The sequence below is a fragment of the Amblyomma americanum genome, chromosome 11 (genome assembly GCF_052857255.1).
Source record: "Amblyomma americanum isolate KBUSLIRL-KWMA chromosome 11, ASM5285725v1, whole genome shotgun sequence".
Taxonomy (NCBI): Eukaryota; Metazoa; Arthropoda; class Arachnida; order Ixodida; family Ixodidae; genus Amblyomma; species Amblyomma americanum.
Window position 1 is genome coordinate 27,397,109 of NC_135507.1, and position 20,570 is coordinate 27,417,678.

The 20,570-nt window shown below is 49.7% G+C and overlaps 1 protein-coding gene across 1 annotated transcript; it reads right to left on the reverse strand.

The window, feature by feature from the left end:
- Window positions 1-7,826: 7,826 nt before the first annotated feature.
- Window positions 7,827-15,481, reverse strand: LOC144109529 (uncharacterized). The gene is made up of 5 exons (XM_077642354.1): window positions 14,902-15,481; window positions 12,760-13,012; window positions 10,489-11,342; window positions 8,570-8,784; window positions 7,827-7,918 (listed from the first exon to the last, which is right to left on the reverse strand). The coding sequence occupies exons 1-5, from the start codon at window positions 15,348-15,350 to the stop codon at window positions 7,827-7,829; spliced, it is 1,863 nt and encodes a 620-aa protein (XP_077498480.1). The 5' UTR covers window positions 15,351-15,481.
- Window positions 15,482-20,570: the final 5,089 nt, after the last annotated feature.

Consider the following 20,570-nt stretch of genomic DNA (forward strand, 5'->3'; position numbering starts at 1 on the left):
AACGTAGGAAGAAAGAAGTCTGCCCGGGCCATTGGCGTTGGCGTCGTCGCTAATTGCACTCCGTTCCTTTCCTCAGTATGCTGTAGCACTGTAAAAAATTTCACACCTTTAAAGGGAACATAGTGACTGACTCACCTTTGCATCTGACAAAATAGGAGTTTCAATTATACTCATGTGTGCCCCGCCGCGGTGGCTCAGTGGTTAGGGCGCTCGACTACTGATCCGGAGTTCCCGGGTTCGAACCCGACCGCGGCGGCTGCGTTTTTATGGAGGAAAAACGCTAAGGCGCCCGTGTGCTGTGCGATGTCAGTGCACGTTAAAGATCCCCAGGTGGTCGAAATTATTCCGGAGCCCTCCACTACGGCACCTCTCTCTTCCTTTATTCTTTCACTCCCTTCTTTACCCTTTCCTTACGGCGCGGTTCAGGTGTCCAACGATATATGAGACAGATACTGCGCCATTTCCTTTCCCCCCAAAACCAATTATTATTATTATTATTCGAAAAGGGCGGAAATGAACGCACAAAGCTGTTTTTTTTTTTGAAGAAAACGGGCACCAGCGTCTCGGGGCGCAGAGCGAACGCCCGGGATCGTCGTGACGTCATCTACGGGGATCTCCGGCCAGCACCGACTGTGTTGCTGCGTAGCGCGTTGCTTCAGCTGGCTTGAGAACTTCGTTTTGCAAATTATGGATTCGTCGTTCACCAAAGCGCAGGCCGAAAAGCAGCTAGCAAAGCACGACGGCCGGCAGACTATCCGTGAATGGCGTCACTTCCGCTAGTTCCGTCCCCTAATTCGGCGCTTCCGGAAGCGAAGAGGGCGTGTCGGCGGCGGGTTTTTAATAAGGGATTGCGGCTCATTTTGCGAACAGAATCGAGAAAAAATTTACACACATGATTTTCAAAGCCCCTTCTTCCCAACCACAGCGTTTCATGCAATTCGAAAACCGTTTCAGCTTCCCTTTAATGCAGGCTATCCAAGGGAGCCTCCGTCGGTGATCCAAGGGAGATCCACGGCAGCACGCACCCAGCGTCCGACGGCTGCCACCTCCGCGCTTGAATGACTCGACCTCCGCTGCGCTGTCTCCCTTGACACCTCGGTTTTCTGACACGTCAACTCTCCTCTCCTCTTCGTCGTCGTCGCCTTGCAAACGCCATTCGCACGTGCACACGCGTAACGCTGGGCTGGCACGTGCAGCGCTCCGCTGTCGACGCACAACACTAAAAAATCTCCGGACGATTTGGAGCAAAAACGCTAAGGCGCGAGTGTGCTGTGCGATGTAAGTGCACGTTAAAAATCCCCAGGTGGTCGAAATTATTCCGGAGCCCTCCACTACGGCACCTCGTTCCTCCTTTCCTCTTTCACTCCCCCCCCTTTATCCCTTGCCTTACGGCGCGGCTCAGGGTGTCCAACGATATATGAGACAGATACTGCGCCATTTCCTTTAAATAATAATAATTGGTTTTGGGGGAAAGGAAATGGCGCAGTATCTGTCTCAATATATCGTTGGACACCTGAACCGCGCCGTAAGGGAAGGATAAAGGAGGGAGTGAAAGAAGAAAGGAGGAAAGAGGTGCCGCAGTGGAGGGCTCCGGAATAATTTCGACCACCTGGGGATCTTTAACGTGCACTGACATCGCACAGCACACGGGCGCCTTAGCGTTTTTCCTCCACAAAAACGCAGCCGCCGCGGTCGGGTTCGAACCCGTGAACTCCGGATCAGTAGTCGAGCGCCCTAACCACTGAGCCACCGCGGCGGGGCGTCCCTTTCCTTTCCCCAAAAACCAATTATTATTATTCTTTGGTGTGCACCTCACAGCTGCTCAGAGCGGTGCTTCGTGCCATCGATCACCAAGCTTACCAGAGACCTTGCCAAGCTTGTACGGGGCAGAGAAAACAGCGTAGATGTGATAACTATTTGCAGTCTTCTTAACATTGCGCGACAGCCTGTGGATATAGATAATGACCTGGATCTTCGCTTCATGCTTTTGCTTTTCTGTCTGTTTTGTAGAGCAGGCTTTCACAAATGCTGGAAAGAAATGCACTCGGATAGCCTACACTAAATAGGCGAGTCATTCGGTCATCGAACCTTTTGACTCAGAAAAGTGCGGGCAAGATTTATTGGGAGCTGCCCGAAGATAAGCGCTAGCTACAGACAACCTTATCAGCGCATAATAAGCGCTATCGAAAGGTAGTGCACGTTTCTCGGACCCGGGGTATTACATCCAGCATACTTGATTCGGAGAACTTAACGAGGACATCTAAAAACTGTATCACGTTGTCGACAGGAAACTCACAGGTGAACTTGAGCCCACCTGGCAATGTGCTGTAGATGCGTAGGATTTCAATAGTGGTAGTCACCACGCTGTCAGGGTTCAAGTGTTGTAAGAAGGAAAAGTAATCGTCTATGCAGCGCTACACCTTCCTCGCATGTAGGACAATAAAGTTTTCTTGAATTCTTTGGTCCGCCTCTGAGAGGTGTACCTCGCACAGCACTGGAGTAACCGAGGAACCTTAGATATTCTAGACACTTCCGTACATAAAGCCGATCATCGAAACTGATTGCTGTGGATTCTAGACAGAACTGAAGTATACGCATCAACTGATCGGAATAAAGCACGGCGCTTCATAGAGGTCGTAGAAAATGGCATCGAAGCATTGCGAAACTACGAGCTGGTGAGCAGCGTCTTGCCCTCCAGCTAAGCTTACATCGGAGTTGTGCAGTTGAGTGGCTGATGTCTTCACGACGGAACGTAGCAAAATCAGCGCTGGCAATTTTGAAAAAAAACACAACTCTTGTTCCAATATACCAACGTGTGGAAAAATATCAAGCAAGCCGCACTATACTTTATTGTATTTAGTGAGTTTGTGCTATGACAATAAAGTTCAAAGAAAAAAAACGCAATAGTAATCGATTACTGTTGTGTAATCATTAAGTTACTTTTCTTGGGCGGTAATTCGCCACTGTAATCGGTTACATTTCAGGCGAATTAATTGTAATTGTGGTTTGGTTTATGGATGTTTAAGGTCCCTGAGCGACTCAGGCTATGAGGGACGCTGTAGTGGAGTGCTCCGGAATTTTGATCACGTGGGATTCTTTAAAGTCCACAGACATCAAACAGTACATGGGCCTCTAGAATTTCGCATCGTAAATGGTTACTTATTTGCTGTTACATGTACAAGACTACACGTGATACACCCCAACACCTCCAGGTGACGCGTTTTCATTTCTGGGTTATCCTTTTCGCGAAACATCCCGCGGGAAAGATGCATAAAAGCACAGAACACTTGTCTGGGCCGGGTGCAAGGGTGTGGCTTACAGACACTCAAAAACGACCGTAAAGATGTTTTATTTTCAGTGTGAGCACGGCTGACCCAAAGTCTGACTCACAGCGGCATCAAAATCTGCAACGCATTTCATTTTTTGCATATCGATTATACGTTACACTAAAAATATATTCTCGGTACCAAATGCCGCCAGGTGGCTGAGTGGTTATGGCACTCGGCTGCTGGCCCGAAAGACGTAGGTTCGATCCCGGCCGCGGCGGTCAATTTCGATGGAGACGAAATTCTAGAGGCCCGTGTACTGTGCGATGTCAGTGCACGTTAAAGAAATTTACGGAGCCCTTCACTACGGCGTCCCTCGTTAAACCCCCACAAGCCAGACCATTTTCGATATGAACACTCCAATACTTTCATTTTTGGAAAGCTATATCTAATACCGGTCGACAAAATGTATCGAAAGCTAGTATCGAAGATACATGTAACTTCGATACCGCCTGTGCCTGCCGGCTGAAGCCAGTTGATACCAGAGGTACAGTTGCGCAAACTTTCGTTGTCTTTGCACCGTTAGCCAATATGGCCATGCCATCCAGACACGAGTGATTTATTACAACTACAACTATACATCTACGCAGTTTGACGGCGGTAAGTGTACGGACGACCTCACAACAGGTTATAATGTAGGTAAGAACCTTTGATAGAGGTCACTGAAATGAAGAATGACGTTAATTCTCATGTAATAAAGGAGATTATTCCCTTTGTTTTTTGTTTCGATGTCCTTCGCCTAGCTGCAACAGCATCTTTGTTTTCGATTAATTTCGTTCTCTCGAAGTACAGCGTACAATAACTTTACTCATTCATTATGTTAGTAAACGTAATACACAGATGCGAAATGAAAAATGCAAACGATGCTGTTCGTAGCACTATATACTACATATACGTCGTGCAAACACGTATTCAGTGTTGCCAGCGTGCAACCCCTCAGCGCATTGAGCACTGGTCCTTCTTGGAACTGCAGGAAAAGGCCTCGTTGAAGGCCTGCAGGTGTCGCTCCGTCACGCGGCAGCTGCTGGATGTCATGCTGCGGCGTACTACGCAGTCCTGGCGGAGGAAAAATTGCTGGCGCTTTAGCTCTGCTCAGCACGGAATATTGCGCGACAGCAGTTTTACGCGATAGCGTATACAGTTCGTTCTGTCGTAAAGCTATTAACGTAGTCGGCACCACGTGTGGGAAACAATCGGGGGCTGCGTTAATAATAATAATTGGTCTTTTTTTTTGGGGGGGGGGAAGGAAATGGCGCAGTATCTGTCTCATACATAGTTGGACACGTGAACCGCGCCGTAAGGGAAGGGATAAAGGAGGGAGTGAAAGAAGAAAGGAAGAAGAGGTGCCGTAGTGGAGGGTTCCGGAATCATTTCGACCACCTGGGGATCTTTAACGTGCACTGACATCGCACAGCACACGGGCGCCTTAGCGTTTTTCCTCCATAAAAACGCAGCCGCCGCGGTCGGGTTCGAACCCGGGAACTCCGGATCAGTAGTCGAGCGCCCTAACCACTGAGCCACCGCGGCGGGTTGCGTTAAAACAGTCGTACCATGACAACCGTGTGCCGAAAACTGTTCCGAAATGTGTCACACGATTCAGCGTTTCGTGTGGCATAAATTTACTGGTTAAGTTGCAGTCTAACTCGCGGCAGGGATTCGAACCAGCGGCCTATAATCGAGGGCAGCGTAAAAAAAATCCTACCATGGTAATCTGTGCTTCTAGTGACTGATGAGTGACTGGCGTGCTGTAGGCGATGACGAGTTAATGAAATCATTGTAATAATTTGATTACTTAAAGAAGGGTTAAAGAACCCTTCCCTCACCATCATTCCTTCCCTTCCACCCAGTGTTCTCCTTGGAGACGCTCCTGTGAGATCTGATCGACTCGCAGGGAAGCATACCTTGACCTTAGAAGGTGTGGGGGGGTGGGGGGGGGGGGGGAGGACTTCCATTGCGCACACAGACGGGCTATCGAGCCAGCTCGGGCCAAGAGAAACCCCTTTGGTACTTGGTGCGGGAGCTCTATCTCAATGTGCGCCACAACTTCCACACTCCCACGAGAATCAGCAATAGCACCAGCATGGACACCAGTCCAGACCTGACGCTCAACCGCCGCCTCGTGGGAATCGACTGGAACACGACAAATCATTCATTATGTAAGCAGCGGCCACTACATTAACTCGGTCGCTGTCCCAAATCCATAATACACAAGCTAACAAACTGAGGTGCCACCCGCAAACTGCGAATAAACGCCCCAGCTGCCACCATCACAGACATTGACCAATGGGTGAGCTCACTCATGACCCATGTCTCCACACACACCCAACACAGTGAAAGTACGCGAAATGCTAAACGCCCGTGCACGGTGCAATGTCAGTGCACGTTAAAGAACCCCAGGTGGTCGAAATTTCCGGAGCCCTTCACTACAGTGTGTCTCATAGCCTGAGCCGCTTTGGGACGTTAAACCCTATAAAGCTAAAGCTAAAGTGAAACTGCACAGGACATCCCTACATTAGACTCTAGACTCGCCCACCTGTGTGTCTGCGAAAAGAAACAACGGTACTCTGAAAAAGCGGCTGGCCGGGCTGCACACGCAGATCACCCAACATGCAGAGGAGCTCTGCCGCTCCAACTGGGGACAATATTCTGACAGCATGACCGGTGACCTGCCTACCAAGCGAGCGTGGCAACTCCTTCGACGTCTCATCGATCCCACGGAGTCCAAAACAGATACAGAACACCACGTCACACGACTCGTACACAACACCGACTTAACCGCAGACGGCATCATGGACAAACACATAAGATTCCCCGGCGCATCCGACCTCGTTCCTCCCTGCGCAGGCCAACGAAGCTCCAACCTCGATGTCGAGATTACGGAAGCGGACTCTCCACACGGAAGCACGTTACTTTCTGACAGATTAAATAACTGCACTGCTAAATTTCGCAAGTGGGCGAGTTCATGTACCTGCTATCTGCACATTAACCTCGCCCGGTGCCCACCCGCCCCGCCACAGGAGTCCAGGACTAAAGATCGCTCCTAATTACTGTGAGGGCCGGGCCCGTCTAAGCAATAGCCTTTTGTATATAGTACAAAAAATGTTTTGCACCACCACCACAGCCACCGCGTGGCGCTGCTCTGGATGCTTGCGCACTCGGGGAACCCCCGCAACTATGTTGTCAGCAGCTTAGACCGAGGTGTGATATACCGGACACAGGGGGCCCCCGCGTTGAAGCTCTCCCGGGAGCACATGTACACGTTGAGTGAGCTGACTGCTGCTGCTGCTGTTGCTGATAGGAAGAAAGAAGAAGAAAGTGCACGGGCCTGCCTACTGGCTCAAGCCGAGCCACGCTCGCTACCGCGTGTTGCGTCACTTGTCAACCGTGCTAAAAACATCTGTTCCGACCCGGTCAGCCTTGGCAACGAGATGAAGCTTATACAGCACGATCTTGAGCGAAACGGCTACCCTAGAAATTTTACCAGCAAAGTCACCAAGAAAGCCACCTACACACGAGGAGCACAACAGCTGACAAAAAAGATAAAACGTGCTGCGATTCCCTACGTGCGTCAGATCAGCGAGGCCCTTTCTAGGATTTTCCGTAAACACGAAGTGCACATTGCACACGTGCCAACTAGCAAACTGCGAGCCGATGTGGTCAACGTGAAGGACCCGCTACCACGTGCCAAGTTCCCTGGCGTTGTTTATAGGATCCCTTGCAGCGACTGCCCCTCCGTCTACATTGGGGAAACCGGGAACTTCCAGCGGCGCATGAAGGAGCACCAGGGCGACGTCAGAAACAAGAGCGCAGCAAAAAATGCAGTTGCAGAGCACGTGCTGTCCACTGGCCACGAGATTGGCTGGGATGAGGTGGAAATCTTGGCGACGGAAAGAAACCTATCTGCAAGACTTCATCTAGAATCCCTAATCATCCAGACAACGGCCAACACGCTAAACAAGAATCAGGGCACGCTACATCCTATCTACGTGAAAAGATTGCAGAAGATTCTGAAGCGTATATAACCATTCCTTCTTCTGTGACAGCCTCATTGTGAACAAGGGCCCCGTATGGAACCCGAAACGTCATTTTTCATCTTTCGACTTGGTCAGTGACCCAATTTTCATTTGTGAATAAATCATGCTTCGCCCTGACCAGACGGTGTTCCGTCGAACCTTGGACTATGAAAGTAGGAGAGTTAAAGGATAGGAGAGCAAAGTTCAGGCCTACGGAGAGAAGCAGCTCTACCAACCATCCCACCCCTCCCTTGACACCAAACCCTATATGGCGCTGCCTCCAGACGCGAACGTTCCTACCCCCTTATATTAGGTCCCTCTACGACAAACTCTCACCAACCCCGCCTGCATCGCCTGTAATCACCCCTCTGCCACCCTCGCCCACATCCTATTGCAATGTCCGGCGGATCCTCGCCCGGGGGACCTGAAGCACCTCACCACTTGGGAAGGATTGGGAGACCCTGCTACGCTCTGAGGGCCCGGTCCGTCAGTAGATCACCACAGACCGGGCTGCCGAAGTCGTGGTCACCAGGAACATGAACTTTTTAGTGCAGTCGGGCCGTGCGGGGGCCCATGGGCCTGCGTGCCCCAAACACCTCTGAATAAAAATTTTTCCCTACTGCTACTACCACTCCTTCACGGTGCGGTTGAGGTGTCCACCAAGTAGTGAGACTATTACTGAAAACTGAGTTTCTGTGGAAAGGATATGGCGCAGTATGTCTCACATCTCGGTGGACACCTGAACCGCGCCGTAAGGGAAGGGATAAAGGAGGCAGTGAGAGAAGCGAAAGTGGCGCCGTAGTGGCGAGCCTCGGATTAATTTCGACCACCTGGGAGTCTTTGCTTCTTTCGTTTCCTCAAGACCAGTTCGTCATTTTTTTCCTACCCACCGCGGTGGATCAGTGGTTAGGGCGCTCGTCTACAGAACCAGAGCACCCGGGTTCGAAACCCGACCGCGGAGGCCGCGCTTCGATGGAGGCGGAAAGCAAAAGCGCCCGTGTGCTGTGCGATGTCTGTGCACGTTAAAGATCGCCAGGTGGTCGAACTTATTCCGTATTCTCCTTTTCTTCTCTCACTTCCCCTTTTATCCCTTCCCTTACTGCACGGTTCAGTTGTCCACCGATATATGAGACAGATAATGCGCCATTTCTTTTCCTAAAAAAACCAAACAAATTTTTCACCACCCCCTGTACACCCACCATAACGCCGTGTAGTAGGGTATAAATATACTTGCTTTGAGGCATCCCATGGTGAGCAGCAGCTTAGGAGGGGGATCGAGGACTCCCATCATGGGCAGCCGCTCTTCTGTGCGGCCCCGGGTTACCGACGCAAAGACCGACCGAACGCACCAATAGGCGAGCAGGTTCTCCCGGAAATCAGGCGCTTTTGAGACCTCCTTGTCAGCCGCGCATGGAAGCACGTCGGGCGCGTCCGGTCGCATGAACCTGTGACATGTGTTTAAAGCATGAATACCAAGAGGTTTTCACAGAATGCGAGACGCTTTTCAGCAGCAGCTGAGTTTGTAAGGGTAGAGGAAGAAAATGTGTTCTGGGGTTTACATGTGACGACGATAATAAATAGGCCACATACCAAAGGGTCATGTGATCGTCTCTGTGGTGACGTCATATGTCACGTGGACAATTGCGTTAAGGTCTCGGGAGGGTAGGTCTGTTTTTAAGGCGATAGCCTTTAATGGCTCATACTCGCGGTGACCGTCCGTCCGTTACATCGCCACCATGTCATGTCACCTTGTAATGTCACGTTATCTTAAGGTCACGTGACCTGATCTATAATTTGGGTAAAAATTGCAAATCAGCGCAATGAGTCGCAAACGGCATTCGCCTTCCCGCAGCTAAGAGAAATCTAAGTGCCTCCGACGAATTTTAAGAGCTATATTATTATTATTATTATTATTATTATTAGTAGTAGTAGTAGTAGTAGTAGTAGTAGTAGTAGTAATTGGTTTTTCGGGGAAGGAAATGGCAGAGTATCTGTCTCATATATCGTTGGACATCTGAACCGCGCCGTAAGGGAAGGGATAAGGAGGGAGTGAAAGAAGAAAGGAAGAAAGAGGTGCCGTAGTGGAGGGCTCCGGAAAATTTTCGACCACCTGGGGATCTTTAACGTGCACTGACATCGCACAGCACACGGGCGCCTTAGCGTTTTTCCTCCATAAGAACGCTAAGGCGCCCGTGTGCTGTGCCATGTCAGTGCACGTTAAAGCTATATATCGCTGTTTATGGTTTATGGGGGTTTAAAGTCCCAAAGCGACTCAGGCTACGAGGGACGCCTAGGGAAGGGCTCCGGAAATTTGGCCACCTGGGGTTCTTCAACGCGCACTGACATCGCACAGAAAAAATCGTCGATTCCTGACGAGTGCAGTGGAGATTTCAGGCCGAGGTTTCACCCCAACAAGGTGGGCAGAGAGACACAAATTAGCGAGATGGCAAAATGCATAAAACACAATTTGTCAAATGTTTACACGCCTCCGAGCAAACGCACAGCTGGTATCGATTTATTTTGTGCAGTTCATGCGCCGCATTCCTGACGTTCCAGTTATGCCAAATGTGGCGAAACTCACCATTTCACTAATGTTTTGGTCATAAACACTAGAACTATAAAGCGATATAGCTTGGGCTCATCGGCTTGCTAAGCTGATCTGCGCAGTAACCCTCGACTGGCAGCACTTGCAACTGCGCCACAGTTCCACCGCTAAATAGCCTTTGGCTATTGGTCCGGAATGTATTTTGCAATTTGGAATACTACAATGAGAGTAAAATATAATGATGATGATGATTATGACGATGATGATGACGATATTTCAATTCAAGTTTTGTATGCCGACCGCGGCGGCTGCGTTTTTATGGAGGAAAAACGCTAAGGCGCCCGTGTGCTGTGCGATGTCAGTGCACGTTAAAGATCCCCAGGTGGTCGAAATTATTCCGGAGCCCTCCACTACGGCACCTCTTCTTCCTTTCTTCTTTCACTCCCTCCTTTATCCCTTCCCTTACGGCGCGGTTCAGGTGTCCAACGATATATGAGACAGATACTGCGCCATTTCCTTTCCCCAAAAAACAATTATTACAATTATTATTATGCATTAACAAATCTTGCCCCTACAAAAGTAAACAGCACGGTGGGTACAGTACCTTTGAGCCATGCTCCTTGCGACCGTATGTCCCAGCCCTCCATAGTACACGGAGTGCGGGCCGTCGACCGCAACCAGTCGGCTTTTCAGAAGGAGAGCTGGCACGACCACGCTTCCGTCTGGGTAGACGGACACGTCTTCCTGGAAGGCGTCGACGTGCAGTTCCTGCGGCGCTATCCTCCGGCTCCTCACGGCGGCCACCCTCTGCCAGTCCGATAGGAACGACCTCCTGTCTCCGACCGGAATCGACTCGTAGTAGGAGTCTAACGCGCTCTCCGTGTTCATCGAAGGCGCGAGTCCTACCACGGGTTTGGCCTCGAACTTCCGCACCCACTGGGACGCGTTCTTCGTGAGGCAGTGGGACAGGTTTCGGACCATGCCCCCGACCAGTTCCTGGACGCCAGCTTCGGCAAACAGATGCACGGCGGCCAGCGGTGGCCCCAAGACTGCGGACACTCTCCTGAAGCACGCCAGAGTGCGCACCCTGTCGTCAACCTTGGACGCGACGTACCAACTGGTGTGCAGTGCGCACTGTGCCAGAACGTGCCAGCTGGTCCAGAGGTAGCGGTCCACGACGGACCACTTCTGCCAGACGCTCTTGACGACTTCGGGGACCACGGCGTCCAGCTCGACGTCCGCGCTGCGTGCGTAGGGGGTGCTCTCTTCGATGGCGTTCGCGAACGCGTCGGCGCTGACTCCGTGCAAGGCCACGTCTCGGACTTTGACCACGGTGAACGGGCTTAGGTTTTGGCGTCGGGTTACAGCCGCAACTGCGAGGGTGACGTCGATGTACAAGTTCAGTCCTTCCGTGGTCAGGTTTAAGTCCTCATGACCCGTGTACGCCACGACGAGGGCCTGCGGACGGCAGAGGTGATGGAAACAGAAATGAGCGTGAACAAATGAGAGTGAACAAGACTTCCGTGTGGAAGTCGAAACGTCCTTCCATCTTGACAACACCTTTTGGTCGGCGCTTCGTTATTTTCGCCAATGTATTCACCCGACGAGACGAGATTTCGTCGAACCTTAGATTTCAGAAATGAGCTCTTGGTTAATCATAATCGTTATTCGTTTCGGTGCTGTGCTGCTGCAGAGGAATTTATGACATTATCTTAGAATGGCGGCGTTGAAAACAATAAGTGCCTGAAAGCGCATCGGAATTAAGTTCTGAGCTTTGAACAGAAATTCCGAACACTTCACTTCAAAGTTCGAAACGTTCGCTTTTACGTCAGCATCGTCACAAAAAAAAGATATCAAGGTTATATAAACTACTATTGTCAGAACTTCAAAAGGTGGACAGAATTAACCCTTTAAACAAACTGTGCAGTAAACCATGACCCCCCTACGTGAGACTTTATTTAAAAAAGTAACTTGTGAGATAATTGCGCAAGAGAACATAAAATTTGAATTCTTTTTCATCTTGAAACACTGTAACCTGTGTACCTTGCTGTAAGCATTTGTTGTGTTTATTTAGCCGCACGTTCTTGAAGGCCACGTTTGGAAACTTGGTGAATTTTCAATCTCAGGTAATTTTCACGGAATAATAATAACCCAGAATTATAAACCCGATGGTAAATAGGCTTCTACTCCGTCTTTCAAATGGCACAAGTTTTCAAATAGTTCCCGGGTTCGAACCCGACCGCGGCGGCTGCGTTTTTATGGAGGCAAAACGCTAAGGCGCCCGTGTGCTGTGCGATGTCAGTGCACGTTAAAGATCCCCAGGTGGTCGAAATTGTTCCGGAGCCTTCCACTACGGCACCTCTTCTTCCTTTCTTCTTTTACTCCCTCCTTTATCCCTTACGGCGCGGTTCAGGTGTCCAACGATATATGAGACAGATACTGCGCCATTTCCTTTCCCCAAAAACCAATTATTATTATTATTATTATTATTATTATTATTATTATTATTATTATTATTATTATTATTATTATTAAATGGCGCATACCGGCTGTGACGGTAGACGAAAATTGTTTCCACGTATTAATACGATATCATTAGAAGCCTCATCAGCAAAAAATGAGTAATCGACCATAAAATTCGTTGATTGGATGGGGGAAGTACGTCACTAGACCGGATGATTCCCATTGGCTGGATGCAATTAACGTCACTATACCGGATGATTCCCATTGGCTGGAGGCAAGTGACGTCACCAAACAGGAAGACGACATTTCCAGTAAGGGTATCAAGCGCTGCTAATGTTATCGTAACACGTAATTTAATCAGGTGTCCCGGCGACTTTTCCAGGTTGCAGGCCCTGCTTTGCGATAAACATACATGGAAGTAGTCCGGCGAATGGAGGTGTCTGTTCGTCTCCTGCATGAAGGGGAGGTCAGCGGCCACTCGGATTGTGTGCGGCGTGCTAGGACGGACGGTGAAGAGGCCGCTCAGCGCGTAGGTGAATGCGAGCTCCACGTGCAGAGTGAGGTGGCGGTCCGCAGTCAACACCGCTGTCTGGTAAGCAGCGGGTCTCAGGGACAGCGTCAGATGGTCCATGAAGTTCCGCAGCAACGCACGGTTTGTTGCGGCACTGCACACAAGACGGCGCGCGCGGCGTCAGACTGTGAAGGACTAGCTCTTCCATCACGACTGCAGACCTCCTCAGTACCCTTCCTAAAGATCTGCTCCCAGGATCATCGACGCAGTCCAGCAGTGTCCAGACAGCCCGTTTCTAACCATCCCTTCTCAGCCCTTCTTAAAAGCCCTGGACAGGCCAACATTGCCAAACGAACCCTGGCCCTCGGACAGCTTTGGCTGTCCGTAGACCGGGATGAGGCGGCGGCTGTTGCTTTTAGGGTCCTGCACTGAAAGCTCCTCCCACGCTTTGGTGCTTGTACTCTGTATTGCTTTTTAGCTTAGTAAGGTTTCTTTGCTATTGGCACCACTGTTAAGAACGTGCAGTCACATTCGAGATATTCAGCAACATAAATCGAGTATCACATTCCTGATATCGAATATAAAAAAATTAAAATTGGTTTTTTGGGGGAAAGGAAATGGCGCAGTATCTGTCTCATATATCGTTGGACACCTGAACCGCGCCTTAAGGAAAGGGATAAAGGAGGCAGAATATAAATCGACTATCACATATGTGATAACAGCCGCCACGGTGGCTCAGTGGTTATCTTACTCGGCTGCTTACCCGAAAGGCGAGGGTCGATCCCGGCCGCGGCGGTAGCACTTCTATGGAGGCGAAATGCTAGAGGCCAATTTACAGTGCGATGTCAGTGCATGTGAAAGAACCCCAGGCGGTCGAAACCACCGGAGCCCTTCACTACAGCATCCGTCATAGCATGACTCGCTTTGGGAGGTTAAACCCGATAAAACCAACCCATAGATTCGGGATATGGACCACATCAATAGATGGTTTGGTTTATGGAGGTTTAACGTCCAAAAGCGACTCAGGCTATTAGAGACGTCATAGTGAAGGCCTCCGGAACTTTCGACCTCATGGGGCTCTTTAACGTGTACTGATATCGCACAGTACACGGGCCTCTAGAATTTCGCCTCCAACGAAATTCGATCGGCGCGGCCGGGATCGAACCCGCGTCTTTCGGGTCAGCAGCCGAGCGCCATAACCACTGAACCACCACGGCGACCTGACCACACGAATAGAATATCCGCTAATGATTCTAGAATTTGATACTGGGTGCATACAGATATCTGTGCAAGGTCGAATAATTAATCGTGCGTATTGCTATCATGCACCTACGTCCTACGTGTAGATGATCATGTTCGCGTGTACTACGGGGTGTGATGGCATTGCACAGGCATGACATTACATCCTATTCATATCATCGTATGCATGCATGCATAACGCCATCGCACATTAAGAAACGCCTGAAGCTATAGGTGGTCGAAATTATTCTGGCACTCGTCACTACGGCGTCCTTCACAGCTAGCCGACGCTGAACTTCGGGATGTCAAACCCCACATACCAGTCGGGCTGTACATACAGTCGTAGGCAAAGGTAAGCGCCCCCCCCCCCCCCCTTGGTATTCCCAAGCTTGCCGCTCTGCATGGGATGTCACCTGACGAAGTTTCGTTTTCCAGAACTGAGGGCTTCGTCAGGTGGCTCAACAATGCAGAGCGTCAAGCTTGGGAACAGGAAAGAAGGGGGGGGGGGGGTGGCACTTACTTTGCTCACAACTGCACAGTCCTTGTCAAAAGTATACAGTCCAAGGGGTCTGCTTCTGAGCCCTGCAGCGTGGCTGATCTCGCACAGTCAGGGACCCTAATCTCACGAATGCGGGAGTAACTCAATTCCTCAACCCTCCCAAGCTTAGGACTGTCATATGTGCTTAAGAGCCCCGTTACACGGCTTGGAAGCAAATCCCTTGGAGTGCATATTTTTGACAAAGAGTGTACTACGTTCCATGTTGTGCACACCGCATGTGTCTGGAAGGGCTACGATCGACATACTTGCGTTTGAGCAGGCCCTGGTCTTCGCACGTCCTAAGCAGGTCTGCAGCCTTGCGTCGCGCTCCGAGCACGGACTGATTCAGGGCCAGGACGCTGTACGCCATCCGCATCTCGGCGTCATTGAGCTCACTGCGCAGCAGACTGCGCTCCGGACCCTCGTGTCGGCCGCACACGTACTCCTGGAAGTTGTGGCACGGAGCGACCAGGGGGTTGATGTTGTCCTGCAGGAGCTCGGTGGTCGCGACGCAACCAGGGGCATAGCACACGGCCGCCTGCGCTTTCTCGTCGCCGGGAGGCTTTACATTCACGTCCGACGGGGAGAAGTGAGCGTAAATGGCGACGCCGGAGGTGCCGATGAGGCAGCCCAGGGCGAAGCCTCCGAGCCAGATCAGTAGCAGCGCGCCGACGCCAATTTCTTCGTTCTTGCGGGTTGACTGCGTGTCGGCCATGGAGATTAATAGTCTTTCGTCCTGTCCGCAGGCTGTGCAGTGCCTGCGCGTGTCGAGAACAGCCGCAGGCCTCGCGGGCGCGCGTGATCATCATGCCCGGTGATGATGCTGATGCCGCCATGAGGCCCAGAATCGCAGTCACAGTGTGATCCTCCGGTACTGCATTGTGATCACAGTGTTGTCCCGCAACACGCCATTAGTGAACCCAGCCATCATACACAAAGAGAAAAGGAAACAGTTAAAAATTTTTAAAAAGAAAAGAAACAAATCTGACCTAGCAACGCATTTATCATAATCATCATCATCATCCTTACTGCGCCCACTACAAGGCGCAGTGAGCACAGTGACCAAAACTGCCTGGAGCAAAAAAAAAGAGGATTAGTAGGCGGTACGTTTGTTAATGGTATAATATACTGTATATGCACTGTATGGGGTTTAACGTCCTAAAGCTACTAACAGGCTATGAGAGACGCCGTAGTGGAGAGCTCTGGATTAATTTTGACTGCCTGCGATTCTTTATCGTACAACGGCATCGCATAGCATAAAAGGGGCGGATTTAGGCGACAACGGGGCGTCTGCCCCCTGTCCCTCCTCACTGAAAGCCGTTCTCTCTAAAAACCGTGAAAAAACCACTTTCTCTAAATGCATCACGGGAATAGGACTAGAAAAAAAAAGGATAGAAAAGGAAGTAAATAAAACTAGCTTAGTCGTTGTAGACCATACTAGAAGAGAGTAATAAAAACGTGAATGTAAATAAAGAGCGCATATTACATTTGCCGTTTTATCTGAGGTGGAACATATCTTATCTCATTCAAAATTCCGAGATCTCGTCCGAGGTCTCTTCGGAGTGCAACAACGTCAGGCGTCCATGAAAGGTTTTCCTGAAACTTTACCCCCCAAAATCTAACTGAAGAAGATTATTCGATTGTAATGCTCTGAAATTGTGAAATTGTAAATGTTCCTCTCGGCCGGAGAAATAAGTATTTAGTTTCATCGGGGGGGGGGGGGGGGGGGGGTAATCGAAGTCTGAATGAAACCACGAATAGAGCCCTGTTAACCATTCAACAGAGCCCTCTTAACCATTCGTTAGTCTCAAGTTGGCACCTGAGAAGGACTTCGCCTGCATATAAAATTAACTTTGTGTTATCTTAATGTATACAATATCGTTAATGTATAATAAAAATATTGTCGGTAGAAGTAAGGATCCTTGCGGTACGCCATGTTTTACAATTCTAGCGTCAGATTTGGTGCCGTCTATATTATATAGAAGGTTTTTATTAATTATCATGAATTGTCGCGAATTCCGCACAATGGCTACTTCCTGAATAGAACGCCGTAATGGACGCAGTAATAAGCTATCTAAAACACATAATTATGCCCATTGTGACATTGCCTTGCTAAGTCAGTCAGGAGATGAACTGCAAAGCATGATCAATGACATAGAGAGAGCAGAGCGGTGGGTCTAAAAATTAACATGCAGAAAACCAAAGTCAACAGTCTAGCAAGGGAACAGCAGTTCACATTTGGTAGCGAGGTGCTGGAAGTGGCGAGGGAATACGTCTACTTAGGGCAGGCAGGGACCACTGATGCGGGTCATGAGATGGAAGTAACTATAAGAGTAATATTAGGGTGGAGCGCATATGTCAGGCTCTCTCTGATCATGAATGGTAGTTTAGGAATATCCCTCAAGAGGACAGTATCCAACGGCTGCATCTTGCCGCCATGGGACAGAAACGTGGAGGCTAATGAAGAGAGTTCAGCTTAAGTTAAAGGGGCTCTGAAACGCCTTCCGAGGAGAGCACATTAACTCACTTAATCACTGCACTGTGTTGCCATGAAAACCAGAGCCAAATAATACTCTTCTACACGCAGCAGACGACCCACAATCGCGTGTCAAAGTTGACGAGCCCTTCCCTGCGACTTTTTCATGCTCGCACCCTCCTCCGTCCCCCGCATCTGCGTAGACATGGTGAGAGGTGGCCATTGGTTAGATTCTTTCAGACGTCACGCAGCTACCGTGGCCGCGGCCAATAAGCCGCTAGCCCCGGCGGGTCGGGAAGCTCTGAGGCCATGTATGAGGATCATGAACACCGCCTCTCAAATGGGCCGCACCCCAGCACTGAACCCTCATCCCGCGCTTACCGGTCGCGGCACCACGGTACGCGGCGAATATATGGTCCCCGTTTTTGGAATAGTCGTGAAAGAAATAGTCCGTAGGCATTAATCGAGCCTTGCGACAATTATTCGAAAAAGTATTCGAAAACTGGGGGTATGTCCGATCTGTTTCGAATAATTTGAACATACACTGTTTGACCGTTTCGAATAATCGAATAAGAGGGTATTCGCGATTCGGTATTCGGAAGTTCCGAACATTCGCACGCCCCTAAGCAGAAGAGATCATCTCTCCATGTATAGTATACTACAAGAGTGATGACGCGCAGCACAGGACAGCGCCCTCTTCGTACATGCGGACGTTGAACGCGGGGTAGGAGGAGTCGAAGCAAGGATTCGCATCTAGTCAAGACCTAAGCGCCATAGGTATAATCGGCGCAATATTGGACATGTATCGAGAAAGTTTGGCCCTACAAAGGACCAGCGTAAAACCATCCATATCTAACGTTGAACCGATTACATGTGCTTCTTGGGGAGCAGAGAAAATATAGAGGTGGGAGGTTCCGGATTTCCTTCTGACTGGTACGTAAAGATGAGCTGACGGTAAGCGTTACGAATCGTCTAAAAAAGACATCGTAGGATGTGGAGGAGTGCCGTTGGCTTCAAACTATAGCGGAACGCGCCTTATCGCGTCTGTCCGACATGTCTGTCGGAATGAGAGTTCCATTGTTTCGCAGAGTGCGAAATCGAGCGGTGTGGCGGTAAACGTGCCACTTGAACTTCGTGCTCTGGTATCAGGGCGCCGCAACAGACTGGCTCTGACTACTTGAGCAGCGCTCTTAAACAGACTACACTCCCTCCTCCCCTCTCGTTGTTATTCTTCTGTCTTTACTTACCGCTTCAAACCAATTTAAACAGAATTCGCTCAAGAGGAGACACACTTAAGTGTTTTCTGGACTGTTGAGACGTCAGAATTCACTGAAAGGGAGCACAGAAGAGGTGTGTGTTGCTCTCTTATGTCTGTTTGCTCTATCGCGTGCGAAAAAAAAAAAATGGGATTGCACTCAAGTCTACTACCCGCCGCGGTGGCTCAGTGGTGAGGGCGCTAAGCTACTCATATGGAGTTCACGGGTTCGAACCCGACCGCGGCGACTGCGTTTTTGTGGAGGCAAAACGCTAAGGCGCCCCCCCCCCCCCCCCCCGTTGCGCGGCGGTTAAGTGGTGCGCAACTGCATAGGCGGGTATCCAAGATGGATGCATGAATGGACGGATGGAAGATGGGAGCGCGTCCCCTTTCAAACAGGGTGGTGGCACTTGCCATCATGCTCGGTTTCTTTCTTTATTTTGAATTAACTGCGGTATGAATTGGTCTTAAAATTCGCCAATTTCTTGAAATACGTTTGCAGTCTTACACTTCTTGCCTTTGAGCCGCCGCGGTGGCTGAGTGGTTATGGCGCTGGGCTGCTGGCCCGAAAGACGCGGGTTCGATCCCGGCCGCTGCGGCCGAATTTCGATGGAGGCGAAATTCTAGAGGCCCGTGTGCTGTGCGATGTCAGTGCACGTTAAAGAACCCCAGGTGGTCGAAATCGCTGGAGCCCTTCACTACGGCGTCTCTCATAGCCTGAGTCGCTTTGGGATGTTAAACCCCCATAAACCAAACCAAACTTCTTGCCCTTCGTCATCTCTGCTTTTTAGCCATCAATCTTCCAATCGCTTTTTGCCAACTTCCACGGCAGATTTATTGACACTGTTATCACGGTTATCTCTAAACCCGAGGGCCTCAGGGAGAGTGACTATGCCTGCATCGACATCCGGATGGATACCATCACATTCAAGTATGAAGTGTTCAATTGTTTCGGCAGATTTACCGCACACAGCACATGTGTCACCTCCTTCGTTAAATTTATTTTTGTAGCTGCGCGTCCTATGACACCCTGACCTAGCTTCAAAGAGTAGAGCACTGCCTCTTGAGTTACCATAAAACGATTACTTCATGATCAGCCTTTTCCATTATCGATATAGTTCCACACGTGCTTCCTCCCATTGAATTAATACAGTTTTTACCTTCCGCGTTTTTTACCTGCTGTTCAATGCTCCTTCTTAGTCGTTGTGTCCTGCATACTTACTGGCTAGTTCTTCGCCCCCATTTTGAGTCAATGCTCTTTCTGTACAGGTATTTAAATACCTTAGCTGCCCACCTCTTATCGTCCAATTTCCTCAGGCGTTCTTCGTATAGTATTTTACTCTGAGCTTCTCGTGCTTCGAACGATGCCCAGCCCATATCCCCCTGTACTGCCTCATTTGTGGTTTTCCAGTGGGCACCTGGGGCTAATCTTCGAACAGCTCTCTGATTTACTTCCAATCGCGACTGAACTTTTGCCCTTAAGTACAGAACCGCGTTCCCGAATCTAAGCCTCGGCATCATTATTCCTTTCCAAATACCTCTAAGTAGTTCGTATTTGTTGTGACCCCATAATGGCCAATGTTTAATTACCCTGACATCTCTTCGCCCTTTTGCCCTAAAAGTCCGATCATGCTTTTCCGTGTATATCTGCCCTTCGCGTACCCACACCCCGAGATATTTGTATTCGGCCAGTCGGGGTATCTCATGGCCTTGCCTCGTAAGCACCTGATTAGTTGTATCGTTGAAAATCATCACACCTGATCTAGTCGCGCTAAAATTGAAACCTAGAGTGTGTCCTTCGTCTCCACAACAATTAACCACAGTTTGTCAATCTTCCTGGCTATCTGCTAACAGTACAATATCGTCCGCATACATTAAACCTGGGAGCTGTTGCGCAACCACCTTTCCGCCTCATCTGTACGACAGATTATTAACATATTTTGCTTTCTTGTAGCCTTCTTTCTATATTTAGCATATAAAGCGTGAACAGCAGCGGTGATAAAGGACAATTTGCCTTAATCCTTTGCGTAACTCGGCAGTTCTCGTAATTTTTATTTCTTCCCACACACTAAACAATTTCTCACCCATAAGGTTGCAAATCAGCTGCGCTTAGACGAACTCCCTTTTGGGTGCTAAAAAAGGTGCAGAGATCAGCACCGTTCAGGAAGGGTGCACAGAGCTTAAGTTTACAGGGCGCGCATCAG

Coding starts and splice junctions, on each gene's coding strand:
- LOC144109529 (XM_077642354.1), bottom strand. CDS start 15,350: ATGGCCGACACGCAGTCAACCCGCAAGAACGAAGAAATTGGCGTCGGC. Junction 8,785..10,488: donor GCAAGGAGCATGGCTCAAAG/GTACTGTACCCA, acceptor CACATGTCACAG/GTTCATGCGACCGGACGCGC. Junction 7,919..8,569: donor CATGGGATGCCTCAAAGCAA/GTATATTTATAC, acceptor TGGGGCACGCAG/GCCCATGGGCCCCCGCACGG.